Genomic DNA, 22,669 nt, shown 5'->3' with positions numbered 1-22,669 from the left:
TTCTCATTTTCTTATCATAATTATATTTTAAATTAATTTTCGAGTAATAAAAACAATTTTCTAAAATATATTTTAGTAGATTAATTTTTGATTTGGGAATAATTGTAATAGGCAGTCATGAAAATTCTCTTTTAAAAAATTTAATATTAATATGATACATCCAATTTTTTTTACAATTCTATCAAAATATTTATTATAAATTTAAATATTTTTGCTGTTATAGACAAATATTGCAAATATTGCAGTTGAAAAATATAAAAGGTAAAAGAATATAAGATCTTATAATTAATGAAGAAAATAGAATGATTAATAATATTTTATAAGAGCCCTGCACTAATTTTTTTTGTACACTTTTAATCCATTATAACCATTATAAGTGCTATTTTGAGATAGTAAAAATCTAAGTTAAATAATTTTGAAGGTTCGATGATTATGATTATCTGACTATACAAAAATCAAATATTTTTGCATAAGTTGATACATATGAATTAAGTTTATATTAAAATAGTTTGAACTTTGAACGTATATTTATAACTTATAAGCAATGTACGTGTAAATATTAAAAGCTTCCTATTCTCATAATTTTTTTAAAATTTTTATATAATATAATTAGCAACGTCTCTTATACGAAAAGAAAAAAAAAACCAGTAACGTCTTTATTGAACTTGTTACCAAAAAAATCTTTATGGATCTCTTTTTTACTTTATTTTGGAGCACGTGTTCCGCAACAAATCTCCACGCTCTCAATGTGTTAATTAATTTATTTATTTTTTCTTCCAAAAAAAACTAAAACCGGATAAGGATGAGAAATAAAAAAGACCGTACCGCGAAGACTCTATGTTCCTATCAGAGATAGACACGCGTCACCCTATTCTATTGGGCCCCGACTTGGGCTCAACGGGTCAATAGAACATAACCCGAAATTGATTCTTGTTAGGGTTTATTTCAGTAGTTGCCTCCACCTTAATCAATGGTGATCTCAACTGAGATGAATTTACACCGTTAGATTGAATCGGTGCACCATATTTACAGTAGATTCTCCATACCCTAAACTTCTCGGTTGTGCGATTCTCACAGGTTTGCCATCTTCGTCTTTACTTGCGCAATTGCTTTTGATTTTCTGGATTTTGCATCGGTTAGGTTTAGTTTGTATTTCGGTTTTTCAGATTTGATTTTATTGTGATAGTTTGAAACTTTGTTTTTGGGTTCTAGAAAAAGAGCGATGGTGTTCAAAAACAGGTACATGGTGATGGAGGTTTTTATGAATCCTAATAGAGAACAAGCATCGGGTGATTCTATTATAATTACTCAGTTTAATATCTCTAATGCTATAAAAGATAGCATCATGGTGAATTTTGGGGAGTGTGGTTTGGCGGCATCACTAGGATCATTTCAGGGTGAGTAACAAACCTGTTGCTGATAATTCTTGTTCTAATGTCATCGAGTTAAATTCTAACTTTTGTATTTGATAGTTTTCACTTTTGGATCTGTGTGCAGTTAAGTATGTGAATCCAATCACTAATGTGTGCATTATTAGAGCTTCAAGAGAGGAGCATGAAAAAGTATGGGCTTCTATTACTATGGTTAGAAGTATTGGAAATTTTCCAGTGGTGTTTAATTTACTTGATTTATCTGGTAAGAACAAATACTACATGATTGACTGTGTTTTGTAACATTTAGATACAGATTGCATTGCTTTTCTTTATTTTTCAATTAACAAGAATTCATGATGCATCACGCTATCATGTTCTGCATATTAGTTTGATTCAGGAACGTATAAATCTAATGAAATTGTAACTTTGGTTCAGGAAATTTACAGGCTTCTAAAACCGCCGCATTGAAGTGGGAAAAAGCAAAATTTGAACAGTACAAACTTATGGTTGGTGATCGATTGTCAGCTGACGATACTCATCGTATGAATAATCATCTTGCAAAGATTGAACTTTTGGAGCACTGAATACTTGGCCATCATCAAGGGTGTCAGTAAGCTTTCTCAGTTTCACATGATTCGTCTGTATTCAGTCACAAATTGCTGCATTAAACATCATGTGATTCGTGAAGTTTAAATCTCAAATTATAATCATAACATTAATTTTATCTATGCTAGTTCTGTACTCTCTCACAGAAGATAAATGCATTGTGGTTTTACTAGCATACAGTATAGTTACAACTTTAACCATGAGTGAAGAGGCTTGTGAAATGTGAAAATTTGCACCCTTGTATGGTTTTAAAATTGCAAATCTATTGTAGTTCATTTTTTTACTTTTGAGTGTGCAGGTAGTTTCTTTTGGTCTTCACTTCAATTTTCTAGAATTCTAGGAAGTGATACAACATATTTTTAGCATTTATACTCATTTCAAATAGTGTTTGTTATTCTTATATGTCACTCATCAAATGAAACTTTTCTTTTTCTCTTACTGCTGAGAGTATCAGAGTTACTTCAGAAAATAGTCAAATGTTTCACTTTTGTGATAAATTTGAACAGTTTTATATTCCTAGGATCCTGCTGATCCATACAAAGTTTAGTGCTAAAATTTCAAATATATTAAATATCACGATTAAGTCTCGAAATGGATGCGGCTCATTTGGTTAGGGAGTACTGAGCTTGTGGGAAATTTTCACCGAAAACAACTCTTGGGGAGAGGTGAAGAGTTTCGAACTGCAACCCAAGCATTCAAGCAGAAAACAACTTTGATTCTTTGGAACAAAATCTCTATTGCAATACGTTGCATCCTACTCAATCTGCAAAACAAACAACAGCACACCTAAAAAGTAGTAGCACCACAAAGCAAAATCACACTCACATTCCTTATGCTGTGACTCACCTGTTCCCCCTTGAACCATGGGCCTCGATTTCCCTTTTGCACTATGTTGTGACTCACCTGTTCCCCCTTGAACCATGGGCCTCGATTTCCCTTTTGCACTATGCTGTGACTCACCTGTTCCCCCTTGAATCATGGGCCTCGATTTCCCTTTTGCATGCATATCTTGTTTATCGCATTCCCAGTTTTATTCTCTACTTTGCATTATCACGTGCCTGGTTTGATCTGTGTATTTTAATAAACACCGGTTGGACCTGTCCTCAAAGTGTTACACTGCATTAGGCTGTACTCAAGCTCCACATCATTGATATCTAAGTTCTTGATAAGTAAAAAGAGGCTTGTATCCAAGATTTAAATGACAACATGCAGCACCATGACTTCGACAAGAACATAACTCCACACAAAAAGTGCAGCACATGATACGTAACCTAGGGGTGTTCGCGGTGCGGTTTGGGCGGTTTTGATGATAAAAATCATCCGAACCGCAAGAGAAAAAAGCATGCGGTTCGGTTTGGTTCGATTGATTTTTAGAAATAAAACCAAACCAAACCAAACCAAACCAATGCGGTTTGGATTGGTTCGGTTGGTTCGGTTTTTTACAATATTTTTATTGAGTCATACATACACCTATAGAGAATAACGTAACTTTGTATTTAGTCCTTCATACATAATTAAATAACATAAAAACTTATCATATTTAGACAAAAACTTTGCATTCAATATACACAAAATTAGATTAGACAAAAATGGAATAAAAAACATATATATAATAATAGAATAAAATAATATCAAAGACATTATAATAAAACATAAAAAACATATGAGATGAGAGATTAGAGAAGATGAAAAAAAGAACATATGAGATGCGGGATTGAGAAGAAATGTTCAATAAAAACGTAATTGGAAGAGAAAATAGTAACATAAAAGATAAAAAAGAAAGAACATAAGAGATGAAATATTAGAATAGAAAAAGCGAAACGTATATGGTAAAGAAGATGAGAAGAATGTGCGATACAACTGAGAGAGATTTAAGAAGGTTGAAATTGATATCCTAAGTGTGAGTAAGAGAAAATCATTTTTAATTGTAAGGTTAAGGCATACTAAGTTTGAGTTTTGGATTGGATGTGCGATAATTGAAGTTTGAGTTGTAACATAATGCGGTTTGGTTTGGTTTAGTTCGGTTTGAAAAATACAAACCGCAAACCAAACCAAACCGTGCGGTTTTGTTAGAGAATGATCCAAACGGATCCGAACCAAATGCGGTTTTTTGCGGTTTGGGTTGGTTTGGTTTTAAATTAATTTTCGAGTAATAAAAACAATTTTCTAAAATATATTTTAGTAGATTAATTTTTGATTTGGGAATAATTGTAATAGGCAGTCATGAAAATTCTCTTTTAAAAAATTTAATATTAATATGATACATCCAATTTTTTTTACAATTCTATCAAAATATTTATTATAAATTTAAATATTTTTGCTGTTATAGACAAATATTGCAAATATTGCAGTTGAAAAATATAAAAGGTAAAAGAATATAAGATCTTATAATTAATGAAGAAAATAGAATGATTAATAATATTTTATAAGAGCCCTGCACTAATTTTTTTTGTACACTTTTAATCCATTATAACCATTATAAGTGCTATTTTGAGATAGTAAAAATCTAAGTTAAATAATTTTGAAGGTTCGATGATTATGATTATCTGACTATACAAAAATCAAATATTTTTGCATAAGTTGATACATATGAATTAAGTTTATATTAAAATAGTTTGAACGTATATTTATAACTTATAAGGAATGTACGTGTAAATGTTAAAAGCTTCCTATTCTCATAATTTTTTTTAAATTATTATATAATATAATTAGCAACGTCTCTTATACGAAAAGAAAAAAAAAACCAGTAACGTCTTTATTGAACTTGTTACCAAAAAAATCTTTATGGATCTCTTTTTTACTTTATTTTGGAGCACGTGTTCCGCAACAAATCTCCACGCTCTCAATGTGTTAATTAATTAATTTATTTTTTCTTCCAAAAAAAACTAAAACCGGATAAGGATGAGAAATAAAAAAGACCGTACCGCGAAGACTCTATGTTCCTATCAGAGATAGACACGTGTCACCCTATTTATTGGGCCCCGACTTGGGCTCAACGGGTCAATAGACCATAACCCGAAATTGATTCTTGTTAGGGTTTATTTCAGTAGTTGCCTCCACCTTAATCAATGGTGATCTCAACTGAGATGAATTTACACCGTTAGATTGAATCGGTGCACCATATTTACAGTAGATTCTCCATACCCTAAACTTCTCGGTTGTGCGATTCTCACAGGTTTGCCATCTTCGTCTTTACTTGCGCAATTGCTTTTGATTTTCTGGATTTTGCATCGGTTAGGTTTAGTTTGTATTCTCGGTTTTTCAGATTTGATTTTATTGTGATAGTTTGAAACTTTGTTTTTGGGTTCTAGAAAAAGAGCGATGGTGTTCAAAAACAGGTACATGGTGATGGAGGTTTTTATGAATCCTAATAGAGAACAAGCATCGGGTGATTCTATTATAATTACTCAGTTTAATATCTCTAATGCTATAAAAGATAGCATCATGGTGAATTTTGGGGAGTGTGGTTTGGCGGCATCACTAGGATCATTTCAGGGTGAGTAACAAACCTGTTGCTGATAATTCTTGTTCTAATGTCATCGAGTTAAATTCTAATTTTTGTATTTGATAGTTTTCACTTTTGGATCTGTGTGCAGTTAAGTATGTGAATCCAATCACTAATGTGTGCATTATTAGAGCTTCAAGAGAGGAGCATGAAAAAGTATGGGCTTCTATTACTATGGTTAGAAGTATTGGAAATTTTCCAGTGGTGTTTAATTTACTTGATTTATCTGGTAAGAACAAATACTACATGATTGACTGTGTTTTGTAACATTTAGATACAGATTGCATTGCTTTTCTTTATTTTTCAATTAACAAGAATTCATGATGCATCACGCTATCATGTTCTGCATATTAGTTTGATTCAGGAACGTATAAATCTAATGAAATTGTAACTTTGGTTCAGGAAATTTACAGGCTTCTAAAACCGCCGCATTGAAGTGGGAAAAAGCAAAATTTGAACAGTACAAACTTATGGTTGGTGATCGATTGTCAGCTGACGATACTCATCGTATGAATAATCATCTTGCAAAGATTGAACTTTTGGAGCACTGAATACTTGGCCATCATCAAGGGTGTCAGTAAGCTTTCTCAGTTTCACATGATTCGTCTGTATTCAGTCACAAATTGCTGCATTAAACATCATGTGATTCGTGAAGTTTAAATCTCAAATTATAATCATAACATTAATTTTATCTATGCTAGTTCTGTACTCTCTCACAGAAGATAAATGCATTGTGGTTTTACTAGCATACAGTATAGTTACAGCTTTAACCATGAGTGAAGAGGCTTGTGAAATGTGAAAATTTGCACCCTTGTATGGTTTTAAAATTGCAAATCTATTGTAGTTCATTTTTTTACTTTTGAGTGTGCAGGTAGTTTCTTTTGGTCTTCACTTCAATTTTCTAGAATTCTAGGAAGTGATACAACATATTTTTAGCATTTATACTCATTTCAAATAGTGTTTGTTATTCTTATATGTCACTCATCAAATGAAACTTTTCTTTTTCTCTTACTGCTGAGAGTATCAGAGTTACTTCAGAAAATAGTCAAATGTTTCACTTTTGTGATAAATTTGAACAGTTTTATATTCCTAGGATCCTGCTGATCCATACAAAGTTTAGTGCTAAAATTTCAAATATATTAAATATCACGATTAAGTCTCGAAATGGATGCGGCTCATTTGGTTAGGGAGTACTGAGCTTGTGGGAAATTTTCACCGAAAACAACTCTTGGGGAGAGGTGAAGAGTTTCGAACTGCAACCCAAGCATTCAAGCAGAAAACAACTTTGATTCTTTGGAACAAAATCTCTATTGCAATACGTTGCATCCTACTCAATCTGCAAAACAAACAACAGCACACCTAAAAAGTAGTAGCACCACAAAGCAAAATCACACTCACATTCCTTATGCTGTGACTCACCTGTTCCCCCTTGAACCATGGGCCTCGATTTCCCTTTTGCACTATGCTGTGACTCACCTGTTCCCCCTTGAACCATGGGCCTCGATTTCCCTTTTGCACTATGCTGTGACTCACCTGTTCCCCCTTGAATCATGGGCCTCGATTTCCCTTTTGCATGCATATCTTGTTTATCGCATTCCCAGTTTTATTCTCTACTTTGCATTATCACGTGCCTGGTTTGATCTGTGTATTTTAATAAACACCGGTTGGACCTGTCCTCAAAGTGTTACACTGCATTAGGCTGTACTCAAGCTCCACATCATTGATATCTAAGTTCTTGATAAGTAAAAAAGAGGCTTGTATCCAAGATTTAAATGACAACATGCAGCACCATGACTTCGACAAGAACATAACTCCACACAAAAAGTGCAGCACATGATACGTAACCTAGGGGTGTTCGCGGTGCGGTTTGGGCGGTTTTGATGATAAAAATCATCCGAACCGCAAGAGAAAAAAGCATGCGGTTCGGTTTGGTTCGATTGATTTTTAGAAATAAAACCAAACCAAACCAAACCAAACCAATGCGGTTTGGATTGGTTCGGTTGGTTCGGTTTTTTACAATATTTTTATTGAGTCATACATACACCTATAGAGAATAACGTAACTTTGTATTTAGTCCTTCATACATAATTAAATAACATAAAAACTTATCATATTTAGACAAAAACTTTGCATTCAATATACACAAAATTAGATTAGACAAAAATGGAATAAAAAACATATATATAATAATAGAATAAAATAATATCAAAGACATTATAATAAAACATAAAAAACATATGAGATGAGAGATTAGAGAAGATGAAAAAAAGAACATATGAGATGCGGGATTGAGAAGAAATGTTCAATAAAAACGTAATTGGAAGAGAAAATAGTAACATAAAAGATAAAAAGAAAGAACATAAGAGATGAAATATTAGAATAGAAAAAGCGAAACGTATATGGTAAAGAAGATGAGAAGAATGTGCGATACAACTGAGAGAGATTTAAGAAGGTTGAAATTGATATCCTAAGTGTGAGTAAGAGAAAATCATTTTTAATTGTAAGGTTAAGGCATACTAAGTTTGAGTTTTGGATTGGATGTGCGATAATTGAAGTTTGAGTTGTAACATAATGCGGTTTGGTTTGGTTTAGTTCGGTTTGAAAAATACAAACCGCAAACCAAACCAAACCGTGCGGTTTTGTTAGAGAATGATCCAAACGGATCCGAACCAAATGCGGTTTTTTGCGGTTTTGGGTTGGTTTGGTTTTAAATTAATTTTCGAGTAATAAAAACAATTTTCTAAAATATATTTTAGTAGATTAATTTTTGATTTGGGAATAATTGTAATAGGCAGTCATGAAAATTCTCTTTTAAAAAATTTAATATTAATATGATACATCCAATTTTTTTTACAATTCTATCAAAATATTTATTATAAATTTAAATATTTTTGCTGTTATAGACAAATATTGCAAATATTGCAGTTGAAAAATATAAAAGGTAAAAGAATATAAGATCTTATAATTAATGAAGAAAATAGAATGATTAATAATATTTTATAAGAGCCCTGCACTAATTTTTTTTGTACACTTTTAATCCATTATAACCATTATAAGTGCTATTTTGAGATAGTAAAAATCTAAGTTAAATAATTTTGAAGGTTCGATGATTATGATTATCTGACTATACAAAAATCAAATATTTTTGCATAAGTTGATACATATGAATTAAGTTTATATTAAAATAGTTTGAACGTATATTTATAACTTATAAGGAATGTACGTGTAAATATTAAAAGCTTCCTATTCTCATAATTTTTTTTAAATTATTATATAATATAATTAGCAACGTCTCTTATACGAAAAGAAAAAAAAAACCAGTAACGTCTTTATTGAACTTGTTACCAAAAAAATCTTTATGGATCTCTTTTTTACTTTATTTTGGAGCACGTGTTCCGCAACAAATCTCCACGCTCTCAATGTGTTAATTAATTAATTTATTTTTCTTCCAAAAAAAACTAAAACCGGATAAGGATGAGAAATAAAAAAGACCGTACCGCGAAGACTCTATGTTCCTATCAGAGATAGACACGTGTCACCCTATTCTATTGGGCCCCGACTTGGGCTCAACGGGTCAATAGACCATAACCCGAAATTGATTCTTGTTAGGGTTTATTTCAGTAGTTGCCTCCACCTTAATCAATGGTGATCTCAACTGAGATGAATTTACACCGTTAGATTGAATCGGTGCACCATATTTACAGTAGATTCTCCATACCCTAAACTTCTCGGTTGTGCGATTCTCACAGGTTTGCCATCTTCGTCTTTACTTGCGCAATTGCTTTTGATTTTCTGGATTTTGCATCGGTTAGGTTTAGTTTGTATTCTCGGTTTTTCAGATTTGATTTTATTGTGATAGTTTGAAACTTTGTTTTTGGGTTCTAGAAAAAGAGCGATGGTGTTCAAAAACAGGTACATGGTGATGGAGGTTTTTATGAATCCTAATAGAGAACAAGCATCGGGTGATTCTATTATAATTACTCAGTTTAATATCTCTAATGCTATAAAAGATAGCATCATGGTGAATTTTGGGGAGTGTGGTTTGGCGGCATCACTAGGATCATTTCAGGGTGAGTAACAAACCTGTTGCTGATAATTCTTGTTCTAATGTCATCGAGTTAAATTCTAATTTTTGTATTTGATAGTTTTCACTTTTGGATCTGTGTGCAGTTAAGTATGTGAATCCAATCACTAATGTGTGCATTATTAGAGCTTCAAGAGAGGAGCATGAAAAAGTATGGGCTTCTATTACTATGGTTAGAAGTATTGGAAATTTTCCAGTGGTGTTTAATTTACTTGATTTATCTGGTAAGAACAAATACTACATGATTGACTGTGTTTTGTAACATTTAGATACAGATTGCATTGCTTTTCTTTATTTTTCAATTAACAAGAATTCATGATGCATCACGCTATCATGTTCTGCATATTAGTTTGATTCAGGAACGTATAAATCTAATGAAATTGTAACTTTGGTTCAGGAAATTTACAGGCTTCTAAAACCGCCGCATTGAAGTGGGAAAAAGCAAAATTTGAACAGTACAAACTTATGGTTGGTGATCGATTGTCAGCTGACGATACTCATCGTATGAATAATCATCTTGCAAAGATTGAACTTTTGGAGCACTGAATACTTGGCCATCATCAAGGGTGTCAGTAAGCTTTCTCAGTTTCACATGATTCGTCTGTATTCAGTCACAAATTGCTGCATTAAACATCATGTGATTCGTGAAGTTTAAATCTCAAATTATAATCATAACATTAATTTTATCTATGCTAGTTCTGTACTCTCTCACAGAAGATAAATGCATTGTGGTTTTACTAGCATACAGTATAGTTACAGCTTTAACCATGAGTGAAGAGGCTTGTGAAATGTGAAAATTTGCACCCTTGTATGGTTTTAAAATTGCAAATCTATTGTAGTTCATTTTTTTACTTTTGAGTGTGCAGGTAGTTTCTTTTGGTCTTCACTTCAATTTTCTAGAATTCTAGGAAGTGATACAACATATTTTTAGCATTTATACTCATTTCAAATAGTGTTTGTTATTCTTATATGTCACTCATCAAATGAAACTTTTCTTTTTCTCTTACTGCTGAGAGTATCAGAGTTACTTCAGAAAATAGTCAAATGTTTCACTTTTGTGATAAATTTGAACAGTTTTATATTCCTAGGATCCTGCTGATCCATACAAAGTTTAGTGCTAAAATTTCAAATATATTAAATATCACGATTAAGTCTCGAAATGGATGCGGCTCATTTGGTTAGGGAGTACTGAGCTTGTGGGAAATTTTCACCGAAAACAACTCTTGGGGAGAGGTGAAGAGTTTCGAACTGCAACCCAAGCATTCAAGCAGAAAACAACTTTGATTCTTTGGAACAAAATCTCTATTGCAATACGTTGCATCCTACTCAATCTGCAAAACAAACAACAGCACACCTAAAAAGTAGTAGCACCACAAAGCAAAATCACACTCACATTCCTTATGCTGTGACTCACCTGTTCCCCCTTGAACCATGGGCCTCGATTTCCCTTTTGCACTATGCTGTGACTCACCTGTTCCCCCTTGAACCATGGGCCTCGATTTCCCTTTTGCACTATGCTGTGACTCACCTGTTCCCCCTTGAATCATGGGCCTCGATTTCCCTTTTGCATGCATATCTTGTTTATCGCATTCCCAGTTTTATTCTCTACTTTGCATTATCACGTGCCTGGTTTGATCTGTGTATTTTAATAAACACCGGTTGGACCTGTCCTCAAAGTGTTACACTGCATTAGGCTGTACTCAAGCTCCACATCATTGATATCTAAGTTCTTGATAAGTAAAAAAGAGGCTTGTATCCAAGATTTAAATGACAACATGCAGCACCATGACTTCGACAAGAACATAACTCCACACAAAAAGTGCAGCACATGATACGTAACCTAGGGGTGTTCGCGGTGCGGTTTGGGCGGTTTTGATGATAAAAATCATCCGAACCGCAAGAGAAAAAAGCATGCGGTTCGGTTTGGTTCGATTGATTTTTAGAAATAAAACCAAACCAAACCAAACCAAACCAATGCGGTTTGGATTGGTTCGGTTGGTTCGGTTTTTTACAATATTTTTATTGAGTCATACATACACCTATAGAGAATAACGTAACTTTGTATTTAGTCCTTCATACATTATTAAATAACATAAAAACTTATCATATTTAGACAAAAACTTTGAATTCAATATACACAAAATTAGATTAGACAAAAATGGAATAAAAAACATATATATAATAATAGAATAAAATAATATCAAAGACATTATAATAAAACATAAAAAACATATGAGATGAGAGATTAGAGAAGATGAAAAAAAGAACATATGAGATGCGGGATTGAGAAGAAATGTTCAATAAAAACGTAATTGGAAGAGAAAATAGTAACATAAAAGATAAAAAAGAAAGAACATAAGAGATGAAATATTAGAATAGAAAAAGCGAAACGTATATGGTAAAGAAGATGAGAAGAATGTGCGATACAACTGAGAGAGATTTAAGAAGGTTGAAATTGATATCCTAAGTGTGAGTAAGAGAAAATCATTTTTAATTGTAAGGTTAAGGCATACTAAGTTTGAGTTTTGGATTGGATGTGGGATAATTGAAGTTTGAGTTGTAACATAATGCGGTTTGGTTTGGTTTAGTTCGGTTTGAAAAATACAAACCGCAAACCAAACCAAACCGTGCGGTTTTGTTAGAGAATGATCCAAACGGATCCGAACCAAATGCGGTTTTTTGCGGTTTTGGGTTGGTTTGGTTTTAAATTAATTTTCGAGTAATAAAAACAATTTTCTAAAATATATTTTAGTAGATTAATTTTTGATTTGGGAATAATTGTAATAGGCAGTCATGAAAATTCTCTTTTAAAAAATTTAATATTAATATGATACATCCAATTTTTTTTACAATTCTATCAAAATATTTATTATAAATTTAAATATTTTTGCTGTTATAGACAAATATTGCAAATATTGCAGTTGAAAAATATAAAAGGTAAAAGAATATAAGATCTTATAATTAATGAAGAAAATAGAATGATTAATAATATTTTATAAGAGCCCTGCACTAATTTTTTTTGTACATTTTTAATCCATTATAACCATTATAAGTGCTATTTTGAGATAGTAAAAATCTAAGTTAAATAATTTTGAAGGTTCGATGATTATGATTATCTGACTATACAAAAATCAAATATTTTTGCATAAGTTGATACATATGAATTAAGTTTATATTAAAATAGTTTGAACGTATATTTATAACTTATAAGGAATGTACGTGTAAATATTAAAAGCTTCCTATTCTCATAATTTTTTTTAAATTATTATATAATATAATTAGCAACGTCTCTTATACGAAAAGAAAAAAAAAACCAGTAACGTCTTTATTGAACTTGTTACCAAAAAAATCTTTATGGATCTCTTTTTTACTTTATTTTGGAGCACGTGTTCCGCAACAAATCTCCACGCTCTCAATGTGTTAATTAATTAATTTATTTTTTCTTCCAAAAAAAACTAAAACCGGATAAGGATGAGAAATAAAAAAGACCGTACCGCGAAGACTCTATGTTCCTATCAGAGATAGACACGTGTCACCCTATTCTATTGGGCCCCGACTTGGGCTCAACGGGTCAATAGACCATAACCCGAAATTGATTCTTGTTAGGGTTTATTTCAGTAGTTGCCTCCACCTTAATCAATGGTGATCTCAACTGAGATGAATTTACACCGTTAGATTGAATCGGTGCACCATATTTACAGTAGATTCTCCATACCCTAAACTTCTCGGTTGTGCGATTCTCACAGGTTTGCCATCTTCGTCTTTACTTGCGCAATTGCTTTTGATTTTCTGGATTTTGCATCGGTTAGGTTTAGTTTGTATTCTCGGTTTTTCAGATTTGATTTTATTGTGATAGTTTGAAACTTTGTTTTTGGGTTCTAGAAAAAGAGCGATGGTGTTCAAAAACAGGTACATGGTGATGGAGGTTTTTATGAATCCTAATAGAGAACAAGCATCGGGTGATTCTATTATAATTACTCAGTTTAATATCTCTAATGCTATAAAAGATAGCATCATGGTGAATTTTGGGGAGTGTGGTTTGGCGGCATCACTAGGATCATTTCAGGGTGAGTAACAAACCTGTTGCTGATAATTCTTGTTCTAATGTCATCGAGTTAAATTCTAATTTTTGTATTTGATAGTTTTCACTTTTGGATCTGTGTGCAGTTAAGTATGTGAATCCAATCACTAATGTGTGCATTATTAGAGCTTCAAGAGAGGAGCATGAAAAAGTATGGGCTTCTATTACTATGGTTAGAAGTATTGGAAATTTTCCAGTGGTGTTTAATTTACTTGATTTATCTGGTAAGAACAAATACTACATGATTGACTGTGTTTTGTAACATTTAGATACAGATTGCATTGCTTTTCTTTATTTTTCAATTAACAAGAATTCATGATGCATCACGCTATCATGTTCTGCATATTAGTTTGATTCAGGAACGTATAAATCTAATGAAATTGTAACTTTGGTTCAGGAAATTTACAGGCTTCTAAAACCGCCGCATTGAAGTGCGAAAAAGCAAAATTTGAACAGTACAAACTTATGGTTGGTGATCGATTGTCAGCTGACGATACTCATCGTATGAATAATCATCTTGCAAAGATTGAACTTTTGGAGCACTGAATACTTGGCCATCATCAAGGGTGTCAGTAAGCTTTCTCAGTTTCACATGATTCGTCTATATTCAGTCACAAATTGCTGCATTAAACATCATGTGATTCGTGAAGTTTAAATCTCAAATTATAATCATAACATTAATTTTATCTATGCTAGTTCTGTACTCTCTCACAGAAGATAAATGCATTGTGGTTTTACTAGCATACAGTATAGTTACAGCTTTAACCATGAGTGAAGAGGCTTGTGAAATGTGAAAATTTGCACCCTTGTATGGTTTTAAAATTGCAAATCTATTGTAGTTCATTTTTTTACTTTTGAGTGTGCAGGTAGTTTCTTTTGGTCTTCACTTCAATTTTCTAGAATTCTAGGAAGTGATACAACATATTTTTAGCATTTATACTCATTTCAAATAGTGTTTGTTATTCTTATATGTCACTCATCAAATGAAACTTTTCTTTTTCTCTTACTGCTGAGAGTATCAGAGTTACTTCAGAAAATAGTCAAATGTTTCACTTTTGTGATAAATTTGAACAGTTTTATATTCCTAGGATCCTGCTGATCCATACAAAGTTTAGTGCTAAAATTTCAAATATATTAAATATCACGATTAAGTCTCGAAATGGATGCGGCTCATTTGGTTAGGGAGTACTGAGCTTGTGGGAAATTTTCACCGAAAACAACTCTTGGGGAGAGGTGAAGAGTTTCGAACTGCAACCCAAGCATTCAAGCAGAAAACAACTTTGATTCTTTGGAACAAAATCTCTATTGCAATACGTTGCATCCTACTCAATCTGCAAAACAAACAACAACACACCTAAAAAGTAGTAGCACCACAAAGCAAAATCACACTCACATTCCTTATGCTGTGACTCACCTGTTCCCCCTTGAACCATGGGCCTCGATTTCCCTTTTGCACTATGCTGTGACTCACCTGTTCCCCCTTGAACCATGGGCCTCGATTTCCCTTTTGCACTATGCTGTGACTCACCTGTTCCCCCTTGAATCATGGGCCTCGATTTCCCTTTTGCATGCATATCTTGTTTATCGCATTCCCAGTTTTATTCTCTACTTTGCATTATCACGTGCCTGGTTTGATCTGTGTATTTTAATAAACACCGGTTGGACCTGTCCTCAAAGTGTTACACTGCATTAGGCTGTACTCAAGCTCCACATCATTGATATCTAAGTTCTTGATAAGTAAAAAAGAGGCTTGTATCCAAGATTTAAATGACAACATGCAGCACCATGACTTCGACAAGAACATAACTCCACACAAAAAGTGCAGCACATGATACGTAACCTAGGGGTGTTCGCGGTGCGGTTTGGGCGGTTTTGATGATAAAAATCATCCGAACCGCAAGAGAAAAAAGCATGCGGTTCGGTTTGGTTCGATTGATTTTTAGAAATAAAACCAAACCAAACCAAACCAAACCAATGCGGTTTGGATTGGTTCGGTTGGTTCGGTTTTTTACAATATTTTTATTGAGTCATACATACACCTATAGAGAATAACGTAACTTTGTATTTAGTCCTTCATACATTATTAAATAACATAAAAACTTATCATATTTAGACAAAAACTTTGCATTCAATATACACAAAATTAGATTAGACAAAAATGGAATAAAAAACATATATATAATAATAGAATAAAATAATATCAAAGACATTATAATAAAACATAAAAAACATATGAGATGAGAGATTAGAGAAGATGAAAAAAAGAACATATGAGATGCGGGATTGAGAAGAAATGTTCAATAAAAACGTAATTGGAAGAGAAAATAGTAACATAAAAGATAAAAAAGAAAGAACATAAGAGATGAAATATTAGAATAGAAAAAGCGAAACGTATATGGTAAAGAAGATGAGAAGAATGTGCGATACAACTGAGAGAGATTTAAGAAGGTTGAAATTGATATCCTAAGTGTGAGTAAGAGAAAATCATTTTTAATTGTAAGGTTAAGGCATACTAAGTTTGAGTTTTGGATTGGATGTGGGATAATTGAAGTTTGAGTTGTAACATAATGCGGTTTGGTTTGGTTTAGTTCGGTTTGAAAAATACAAACCGCAAACCAAACCAAACCGTGCGGTTTTGTTAGAGAATGATCCAAACGGATCCGAACCAAATGCGGTTTTTTGCGGTTTTGGGTTGGTTTGGTTTTAAATTAATTTTCGAGTAATAAAAACAATTTTCTAAAATATATTTTAGTAGATTAATTTTTGATTTGGGAATAATTGTAATAGGCAGTCATGAAAATTCTCTTTTAAAAAATTTAATATTAATATGATACATCCAATTTTTTTTACAATTCTATCAAAATATTTATTATAAATTTAAATATTTTTGCTGTTATAGACAAATATTGCAAATATTGCAGTTGAAAAATATAAAAGGTAAAAGAATATAAGATCTTATAATTAATGAAGAAAATAGAATGATTAATAATATTTTATAAGAGCCTTGCACTAATTTTTTTTGTACACTTTTAATCCATTATAACCATTATAAGTGCTATTTTGAGATAGTAAAAATCTAAGTTAAATAATTTTGAAGGTTCGATGATTATGATTATCTGACTATACAAAAATCAAATATTTTTGCATAAGTTGATACATATGAATTAAGTTTATATTAAAATAGTTTGAACGTATATTTATAACTTATAAGGAATGTACGTGTAAATATTAAAAGCTTCCTATTCTCATAATTTTTTTTAAATTATTATATAATATAATTAGCAACGTCTCTTATACGAAAAGAAAAAAAAAACCAGTAACGTCTTTATTGAACTTGTTACCAAACAAATCTTTATGGATCTCTTTTTTACTTTATTTTGGAGCACGTGTTCCGCAACAAATCTCCACGCTCTCAATGTGTTAATTAATTTATTTATTTTTTCTTCCAAAAAAAACTAAAACCGGATAAGGATGAGAAATAAAAAAGACCGTACCGCGAAGACTCTATGTTCCTATCAGAGATAGACACGCGTCACCCTATTCTATTGGGCCCCGACTTGGGCTCAACGGGTCAATAGACCATAACCCGAAATTGATTCTTGTTAGGGTTTATTTTAGTAGTTGCCTCCACCTTAATCAATGGTGATCTCAACTGAGATGAATTTACACCGTTAGATTGAATCGGTGCACCATATTTACAGTAGATTCTCCATACCCTAAACTTCTCGGTTGTGCGATTCTCACAGGTTTGCCATCTTCGTCTTTACTTGCGCAATTGCTTTTGATTTTCTGGATTTTGCATCGGTTAGGTTTAGTTTGTATTCTCGGTTTTTCAGATTTGATTTTATTGTGATAGTTTGAAACTTTGTTTTTGGGTTCTAGAAAAAGAGCGATGGTGTTCAAAAACAGGTACATGGTGATGGAGGTTTTTATGAATCCTAATAGAGAACAAGCATCGGGTGATTCTATTATAATTACTCAGTTTAATATCTCTAATGCTATAAAAGATAGCATCATGGTGAATTTTGGGGAGTGTGGTTTGGCGGCATCACTAGGATCATTTCAGGGTGAGTAACAAACCTGTTGCTGATAATTCTTGTTCTAATGTCATCGAGTTAAATTCTAATTTTTGTATTTGATAGTTTTCACTTTTGGATCTGTGTGCAGTTAAGTATGTGAATCCAATCACTAATGTGTGCATTATTAGAGCTTCAAGAGAGGAGCATGAAAAAGTATGGGCTTCTATTATTATGGTTAGAAGTATTGGAAATTTTCCAGTGGTGTTTAATTTACTTGATTTACCTGGTAAGAACAAATACTACATGATTGACTGTGTTTTGTAACATTTAGATACAGATTGCATTGCTTTTCTTTATTTTTCAATTAACAAGAATTCATGATGCATCACGCTATCATGTTCTGCATATTAGTTTGATTCAGGAACGTATAAATCTAATGAAATTGTAACTTTGGTTCAGGAAATTTACAGGCTTCTAAAACCGCCGCATTGAAGTGCGAAAAAGCAAAATTTGAACAGTACAAACTTATGGTTGGTGATCGATTGTCAGCTGACGATACTCATCGTATGAATAATCATCTTGCAAAGATTGAACTTTTGGAGCACTGAATACTTGGCCATCATCAAGGGTGTCAGTAAGCTTTCTCAGTTTCACATGATTCGTCTGTATTCAGTCACAAATTGCTGCATTAAACATCATGTGATTCGTGAAGTTTAAATCTCAAATTATAATCATAACATTAATTTTATCTATGCTAGTTCTGTACTCTCTCACAGAAGATAAATGCATTGTGGTTTTACTAGCATACAGTATAGTTACAGCTTTAACCATGAGTGAAGAGGCTTGTGAAATGTGGAAATTTGCACCCTTGTATGGCTTTAAAATTGCAAATCTATTGTAGTTCATTTTTTTACTTTTGAGTGTGCAGGTAGTTTCTTTTGGTCTTCACTTCAATTTTCTAGAATTCTAGGAAGTGATACAACGTATTTTTAGCATTTATACTCATTTCAAATAGTGTTTGTTATTCTTATATGTCACTCATCAAATGAAACTTTTCTTTTTCTCTTACTGCTGAGAGTATCAGAGTTACTTCAGAAAATAGTCAAATGTTTCACTTTTGTGATAAATTTGAACAGTTTTATATTCCTAGGATCCTGCTGATCCATACAAAGTTTAGTGCTAAAATTTCAAATATATTAAATATCACGATTAAGTCTCGAAATGGATGCGGCTCATTTGGTTAGGGAGTACTGAGCTTGTGGGAAATTTTCACCGAAAACAACTCTTGGGGAGAGGTGAAGAGTTTAGAACTGCAACCCAAGCATTCAAGCAGAAAACAACTTTGATTCTTTGGAACAAAATCTCTATTGCAATACGTTGCATCCTACTCAATCTGCAAAACAAACAACAGCACACCTAAAAAGTAGTAGCACCACAAAGCAAAATCACACTCACATTCCTTATGCTGTGACTCACCTGTTCCCCCTTGAACCATGGGCCTCGATTTCCCTTTTGCACTATGCTGTGACTCACCTGTTCCCCCTTGAATCATGGGCCTCGATTTCCCTTTTGCATGCATATCTTGTTTATCGCATTCCCAGTTTTATTCTCTACTTTGCATTATCACGTGCCTGGTTTGATCTGTGTATTTTAATAAACACCGGTTGGACCTGTCCTCAAAGTGTTACACTGCATTAGGCTGTACTCAAGCTCCACATCATTGATATCTAAGTTCTTGATAAGTAAAAAAGAGGCTTGTATCCAAGATTTAAATGACAACATGCAGCACCATGACTTCGACAAGAACATAACTCCACACAAAAAGTGCAGCACATGATACGTAACCTAGGGGTGTTCGCGGTGCGGTTTGGGCGGTTTTGATGATAAAAATCATCCGAACCGCAAGAGAAAAAAGCATGCGGTTCGGTTTGGTTCGATTGATTTTTAGAAATAAAACCAAACCAAACCAAACCAAACCAATGCGGTTTGGATTGGTTCGGTTGGTTCGGTTTTTTACAATATTTTTATTGAGTCATACATACACCTATAGAGAATAACGTAACTTTGTATTTAGTCATTCATACATTATTAAATAACATAAAAACTTATCATATTTAGACAAAAACTTCGCATTCAATATACACAAAATTAGATTAGACAAAAATGGAATAAAAAACATATATATAATAATAGAATAAAATAATATCAAAGACATTATAATAAAACATAAAAAACATATGAGATGAGAGATTAGAGAAGATGAAAAAAAGAACATATGAGATGCGGGATTGAGAAGAAATGTTCAATAAAAACGTAATTGGAAGAGAAAATAGTAACATAAAAGATAAAAAAGAAAGAACATAAGAGATGAAATATTAGAATAGAAAAAGCGAAACGTATATGGTAAAGAAGATGAGAAGAATGTGCGATACAACTGAGAGAGATTTAAGAAGGTTGAAATTGATATCCTAAGTGTGAGTAAGAGAAAATCATTTTTAATTGTAAGGTTAAGGCATACTAAGTTTGAGTTTGGATTGGATGTGGGATAATTGAAGTTTGAGTTGTAACATAATGCGGTTTGGTTTGGTTTAGTTCGGTTTGAAAAATACAAACCGCAAACCAAACCAAACCGTGCGGTTTTGTTAGAGAATGATCCAAACGGATCCGAACCAAATGCGGTTTTTTGCGGTTTTGGGTTGGTTTGGTTTTAAATTAATTTTCGAGTAATAAAAACAATTTTCTAAAATATATTTTAGTAGATTAATTTTTGATTTGGGAATAATTGTAATAGGCAGTCATGAAAATTCTCTTTTAAAAAATTTAATATTAATACGATACATCCAATTTTTTTTACAATTCTATCAAAATATTTATTATAAATTTAAATATTTTTGCTGTTATAGACAAATATTGCAAATATTGCAGTTGAAAAATATAAAAGGTAAAAGAATATAAGATCTTATAATTAATGAAGAAAATAGAATGATTAATAATATTTTATAAGAGCCCTGCACTATTTTTTTTGTACACTTTTAATCCATTATAACCATTATAAGTGCTATTTTGAGATAGTAAAAATCTAAGTTAAATAATTTTGAAGGTTCGATGATTATGATTATCTGACTATACAAAAATCAAATATTTTTGCATAAGTTGATACATATGAATTAAGTTTATATTAAAATAGTTTGAACGTATATTTATGACTTATAAGGAATGTACGTGTAAATATTAAAAGCTTCCTATTCTCATAATTTTTTTTAAATTATTATATAATATAATTAGCAACGTCTCTTATACGAAAAGAAAAAAAAAACCAGTAACGTCTTTATTGAACTTGTTACCAAAAAAATCTTTATGGATCTCTTTTTTACTTTATTTTGGAGCACGTGTTCCGCAACAAATCTCCACGCTCTCAATGTGTTAATTAATTAATTTATTTTTTCTTCCAAAAAAAACTAAAACCGGATAAGGATGAGAAATAAAAAAGACCGTACCGCGAAGACTCTATGTTCCTATCAGAGATAGACACGTGTCACCCTATTCTATTGGGCCCCGACTTGGGCTCAACGGGTCAATAGACCATAACCCGAAATTGATTCTTGTTAGGGTTTATTTTAGTAGTTGCCTCCACCTTAATCAATGGTGATCTCAACTGAGATGAATTTACACCGTTAGATTGAATCGGTGCACCATATTTACAGTAGATTCTCCATACCCTAAACTTCTCGGTTGTGCGATTCTCACAGGTTTGCCATCTTCGTCTTTACTTGCGCAATTGCTTTTGATTTTATGGATTTTGCATCGGTTAGGTTTAGTTTGTATTCTCGGTTTTTCAGATTTGATTTTATTGTGATAGTTTGAAACTTTGTTTTTGGGTTCTAGAAAAAGAGCGATGGTGTTCAAAAACAGGTACATGGTGATGGAGGTTTTTATGAATCCTAATAGAGAACAAGCATCGGGTGATTCTATTATAATTACTCAATTTAATATCTCTAATGCTATAAAAGATAGCATCATGGTGAATTTTGGGGAGTGTGGTTTGGCGGCATCACTAGGATCATTTCAGGGTGAGTAACAAACCTGTTGCTGATAATTCTTGTTCTAATGTCTTAAATTCTAATTTTTGTATTTGATAGTTTTCACTTTTGGATCTGTGTGCAGTTAAGTATGTGAATCCAATCACTAATGTGTGCATTATTAGAGCTTCAAGAGAGGAGCATGAAAAAGTATGGGCTTCTATTACTATGGTTAGAAGTATTGGAAATTTTCCAGTGGTGTTTAATTTACTTGATTTATCTGGTAAGAACAAATACTACATGATGGACTGTGTTTTGTAACATTTAGATACAGATTGCATTGCTTTTCTTTATTTTTCAATTAACAAGAATTCATGATGCATCAAGCTATCATGTTCTGCATATTAGTTTGATTCAGGAACATATAAATCTAATGAAATTGTAACTTTGGTTCAGGAAATTTACAGGCTTCTAAAACCGCCGCATTAAAGTGCGAAAAAGCAAAATTTGAACAGTACAAACTTATGGTTGGTGATCGATTATCAGCCGACGATACTCATCGTATGAATAATCATCTTGCAAAGATTGAACTTTTGGAGCACTGAATACTTGGCCATCATCAAGGGCGTCAGTAAGCTTTCTCAGTTTCACATGATTCGTCTGTATTCAGTCACAAATTGCTGCATTAAACATCATGTGATTCTTGAAGTTTAAATCTCAAATTATAATCATAACATTAATTTTATCTATGCTAGTTCTGTACTCTCTCACAGAAGATAAATGCATTGTGGTTTTACTAGCATACAGTATAGTTACAGCTTTAACCATGAGTGAAGAGGCTTGTGAAATGTGGAAATTTGCACCCTTGTATGGTTTTAAAATTGCAAATCTATTGTAGTTCATTTTTTACTTTTGAGTGTGCAGGTAGTTTCTTTTGGTCTTCACTTCAATTTTCTAGAATTCTAGGAAGTGATACAATGTA

At 32.4% G+C, this 22,669-nt stretch overlaps 6 protein-coding genes across 10 annotated transcripts; all 6 read left to right on the top strand.

Annotated features, from left to right (window-relative positions):
• Positions 1–946: 946 nt before the first annotated feature.
• Positions 947–2,140, top strand: LOC127105660 (probable ribonuclease P/MRP protein subunit POP5). The gene is made up of 4 exons (XM_051042857.1): positions 947–1,077; positions 1,213–1,397; positions 1,498–1,635; positions 1,809–2,140. The coding sequence occupies exons 2-4, from the start codon at positions 1,223–1,225 to the stop codon at positions 1,955–1,957; spliced, it is 462 nt and encodes a 153-aa protein (XP_050898814.1). The 5' UTR covers positions 947–1,077; positions 1,213–1,222; the 3' UTR covers positions 1,958–2,140.
• Positions 1,220–18,537, top strand: LOC127105659 (probable ribonuclease P/MRP protein subunit POP5). 2 transcript variants are annotated; one of them, XR_007795099.1, is made up of 3 exons: positions 1,220–1,397; positions 5,551–5,713; positions 18,128–18,537. XR_007795099.1 is itself a non-coding variant. In XM_051042856.1 (3 exons), the coding sequence occupies exons 1-3, from the start codon at positions 5,301–5,303 to the stop codon at positions 6,033–6,035; spliced, it is 462 nt and encodes a 153-aa protein (XP_050898813.1). In that variant the 5' UTR covers positions 5,299–5,300; the 3' UTR covers positions 6,036–6,340. The 2 variants fall into 2 exon arrangements, 1 of the variants encoding a protein (XP_050898813.1); XM_051042856.1 differs by lacking the exons at positions 1,220–1,397; positions 18,128–18,537 and adding exons at positions 5,299–5,475; positions 5,887–6,340 and having other exon boundaries at positions 5,576–5,713.
• Positions 9,103–10,419, top strand: LOC127105658 (probable ribonuclease P/MRP protein subunit POP5). Its single transcript, XM_051042855.1, has 4 exons — positions 9,103–9,233; positions 9,370–9,554; positions 9,655–9,792; positions 9,966–10,419. The coding sequence occupies exons 2-4, from the start codon at positions 9,380–9,382 to the stop codon at positions 10,112–10,114; spliced, it is 462 nt and encodes a 153-aa protein (XP_050898812.1). The 5' UTR covers positions 9,103–9,233; positions 9,370–9,379; the 3' UTR covers positions 10,115–10,419.
• LOC127105661 (probable ribonuclease P/MRP protein subunit POP5) lies at positions 9,119–22,596 on the top strand. Of its 4 annotated transcripts, none has more exons than XM_051042860.1 (4): positions 9,119–9,233; positions 21,554–21,738; positions 21,833–21,970; positions 22,144–22,596. In XM_051042860.1, exons 2-4 carry the CDS (start codon positions 21,564–21,566, stop codon positions 22,290–22,292), a joined length of 462 nt encoding a protein of 153 aa, XP_050898817.1. In that variant the 5' UTR covers positions 9,119–9,233; positions 21,554–21,563; the 3' UTR covers positions 22,293–22,596. The 4 variants fall into 4 exon arrangements, with proteins under 4 accessions (XP_050898817.1, XP_050898816.1, XP_050898818.1 ...); XM_051042859.1 differs by lacking the exon at positions 9,119–9,233 and adding an exon at positions 13,200–13,314; XM_051042861.1 differs by lacking the exon at positions 9,119–9,233 and adding an exon at positions 17,292–17,395.
• LOC127105656 (probable ribonuclease P/MRP protein subunit POP5) lies at positions 13,184–14,214 on the top strand. The gene is made up of 4 exons (XM_051042854.1): positions 13,184–13,314; positions 13,451–13,635; positions 13,736–13,873; positions 14,047–14,214. The coding sequence occupies exons 2-4, from the start codon at positions 13,461–13,463 to the stop codon at positions 14,193–14,195; spliced, it is 462 nt and encodes a 153-aa protein (XP_050898811.1). The 5' UTR covers positions 13,184–13,314; positions 13,451–13,460; the 3' UTR covers positions 14,196–14,214.
• LOC127105662 (probable ribonuclease P/MRP protein subunit POP5) lies at positions 17,409–18,537 on the top strand. Its single transcript, XM_051042863.1, has 3 exons — positions 17,409–17,716; positions 17,817–17,954; positions 18,128–18,537. The coding sequence occupies exons 1-3, from the start codon at positions 17,542–17,544 to the stop codon at positions 18,274–18,276; spliced, it is 462 nt and encodes a 153-aa protein (XP_050898820.1). The 5' UTR covers positions 17,409–17,541; the 3' UTR covers positions 18,277–18,537.
• Positions 22,597–22,669: the final 73 nt, after the last annotated feature.

This window comes from Lathyrus oleraceus, chromosome 7 (genome assembly GCF_024323335.1).
Source record: "Lathyrus oleraceus cultivar Zhongwan6 chromosome 7, CAAS_Psat_ZW6_1.0, whole genome shotgun sequence".
NCBI lineage: Eukaryota > Viridiplantae > Streptophyta > Magnoliopsida > Fabales > Fabaceae > Lathyrus > Lathyrus oleraceus.
Note: the sequence above shows the minus strand (reverse complement) of the source record. Positions and strands in the feature narration are given on the sequence as shown.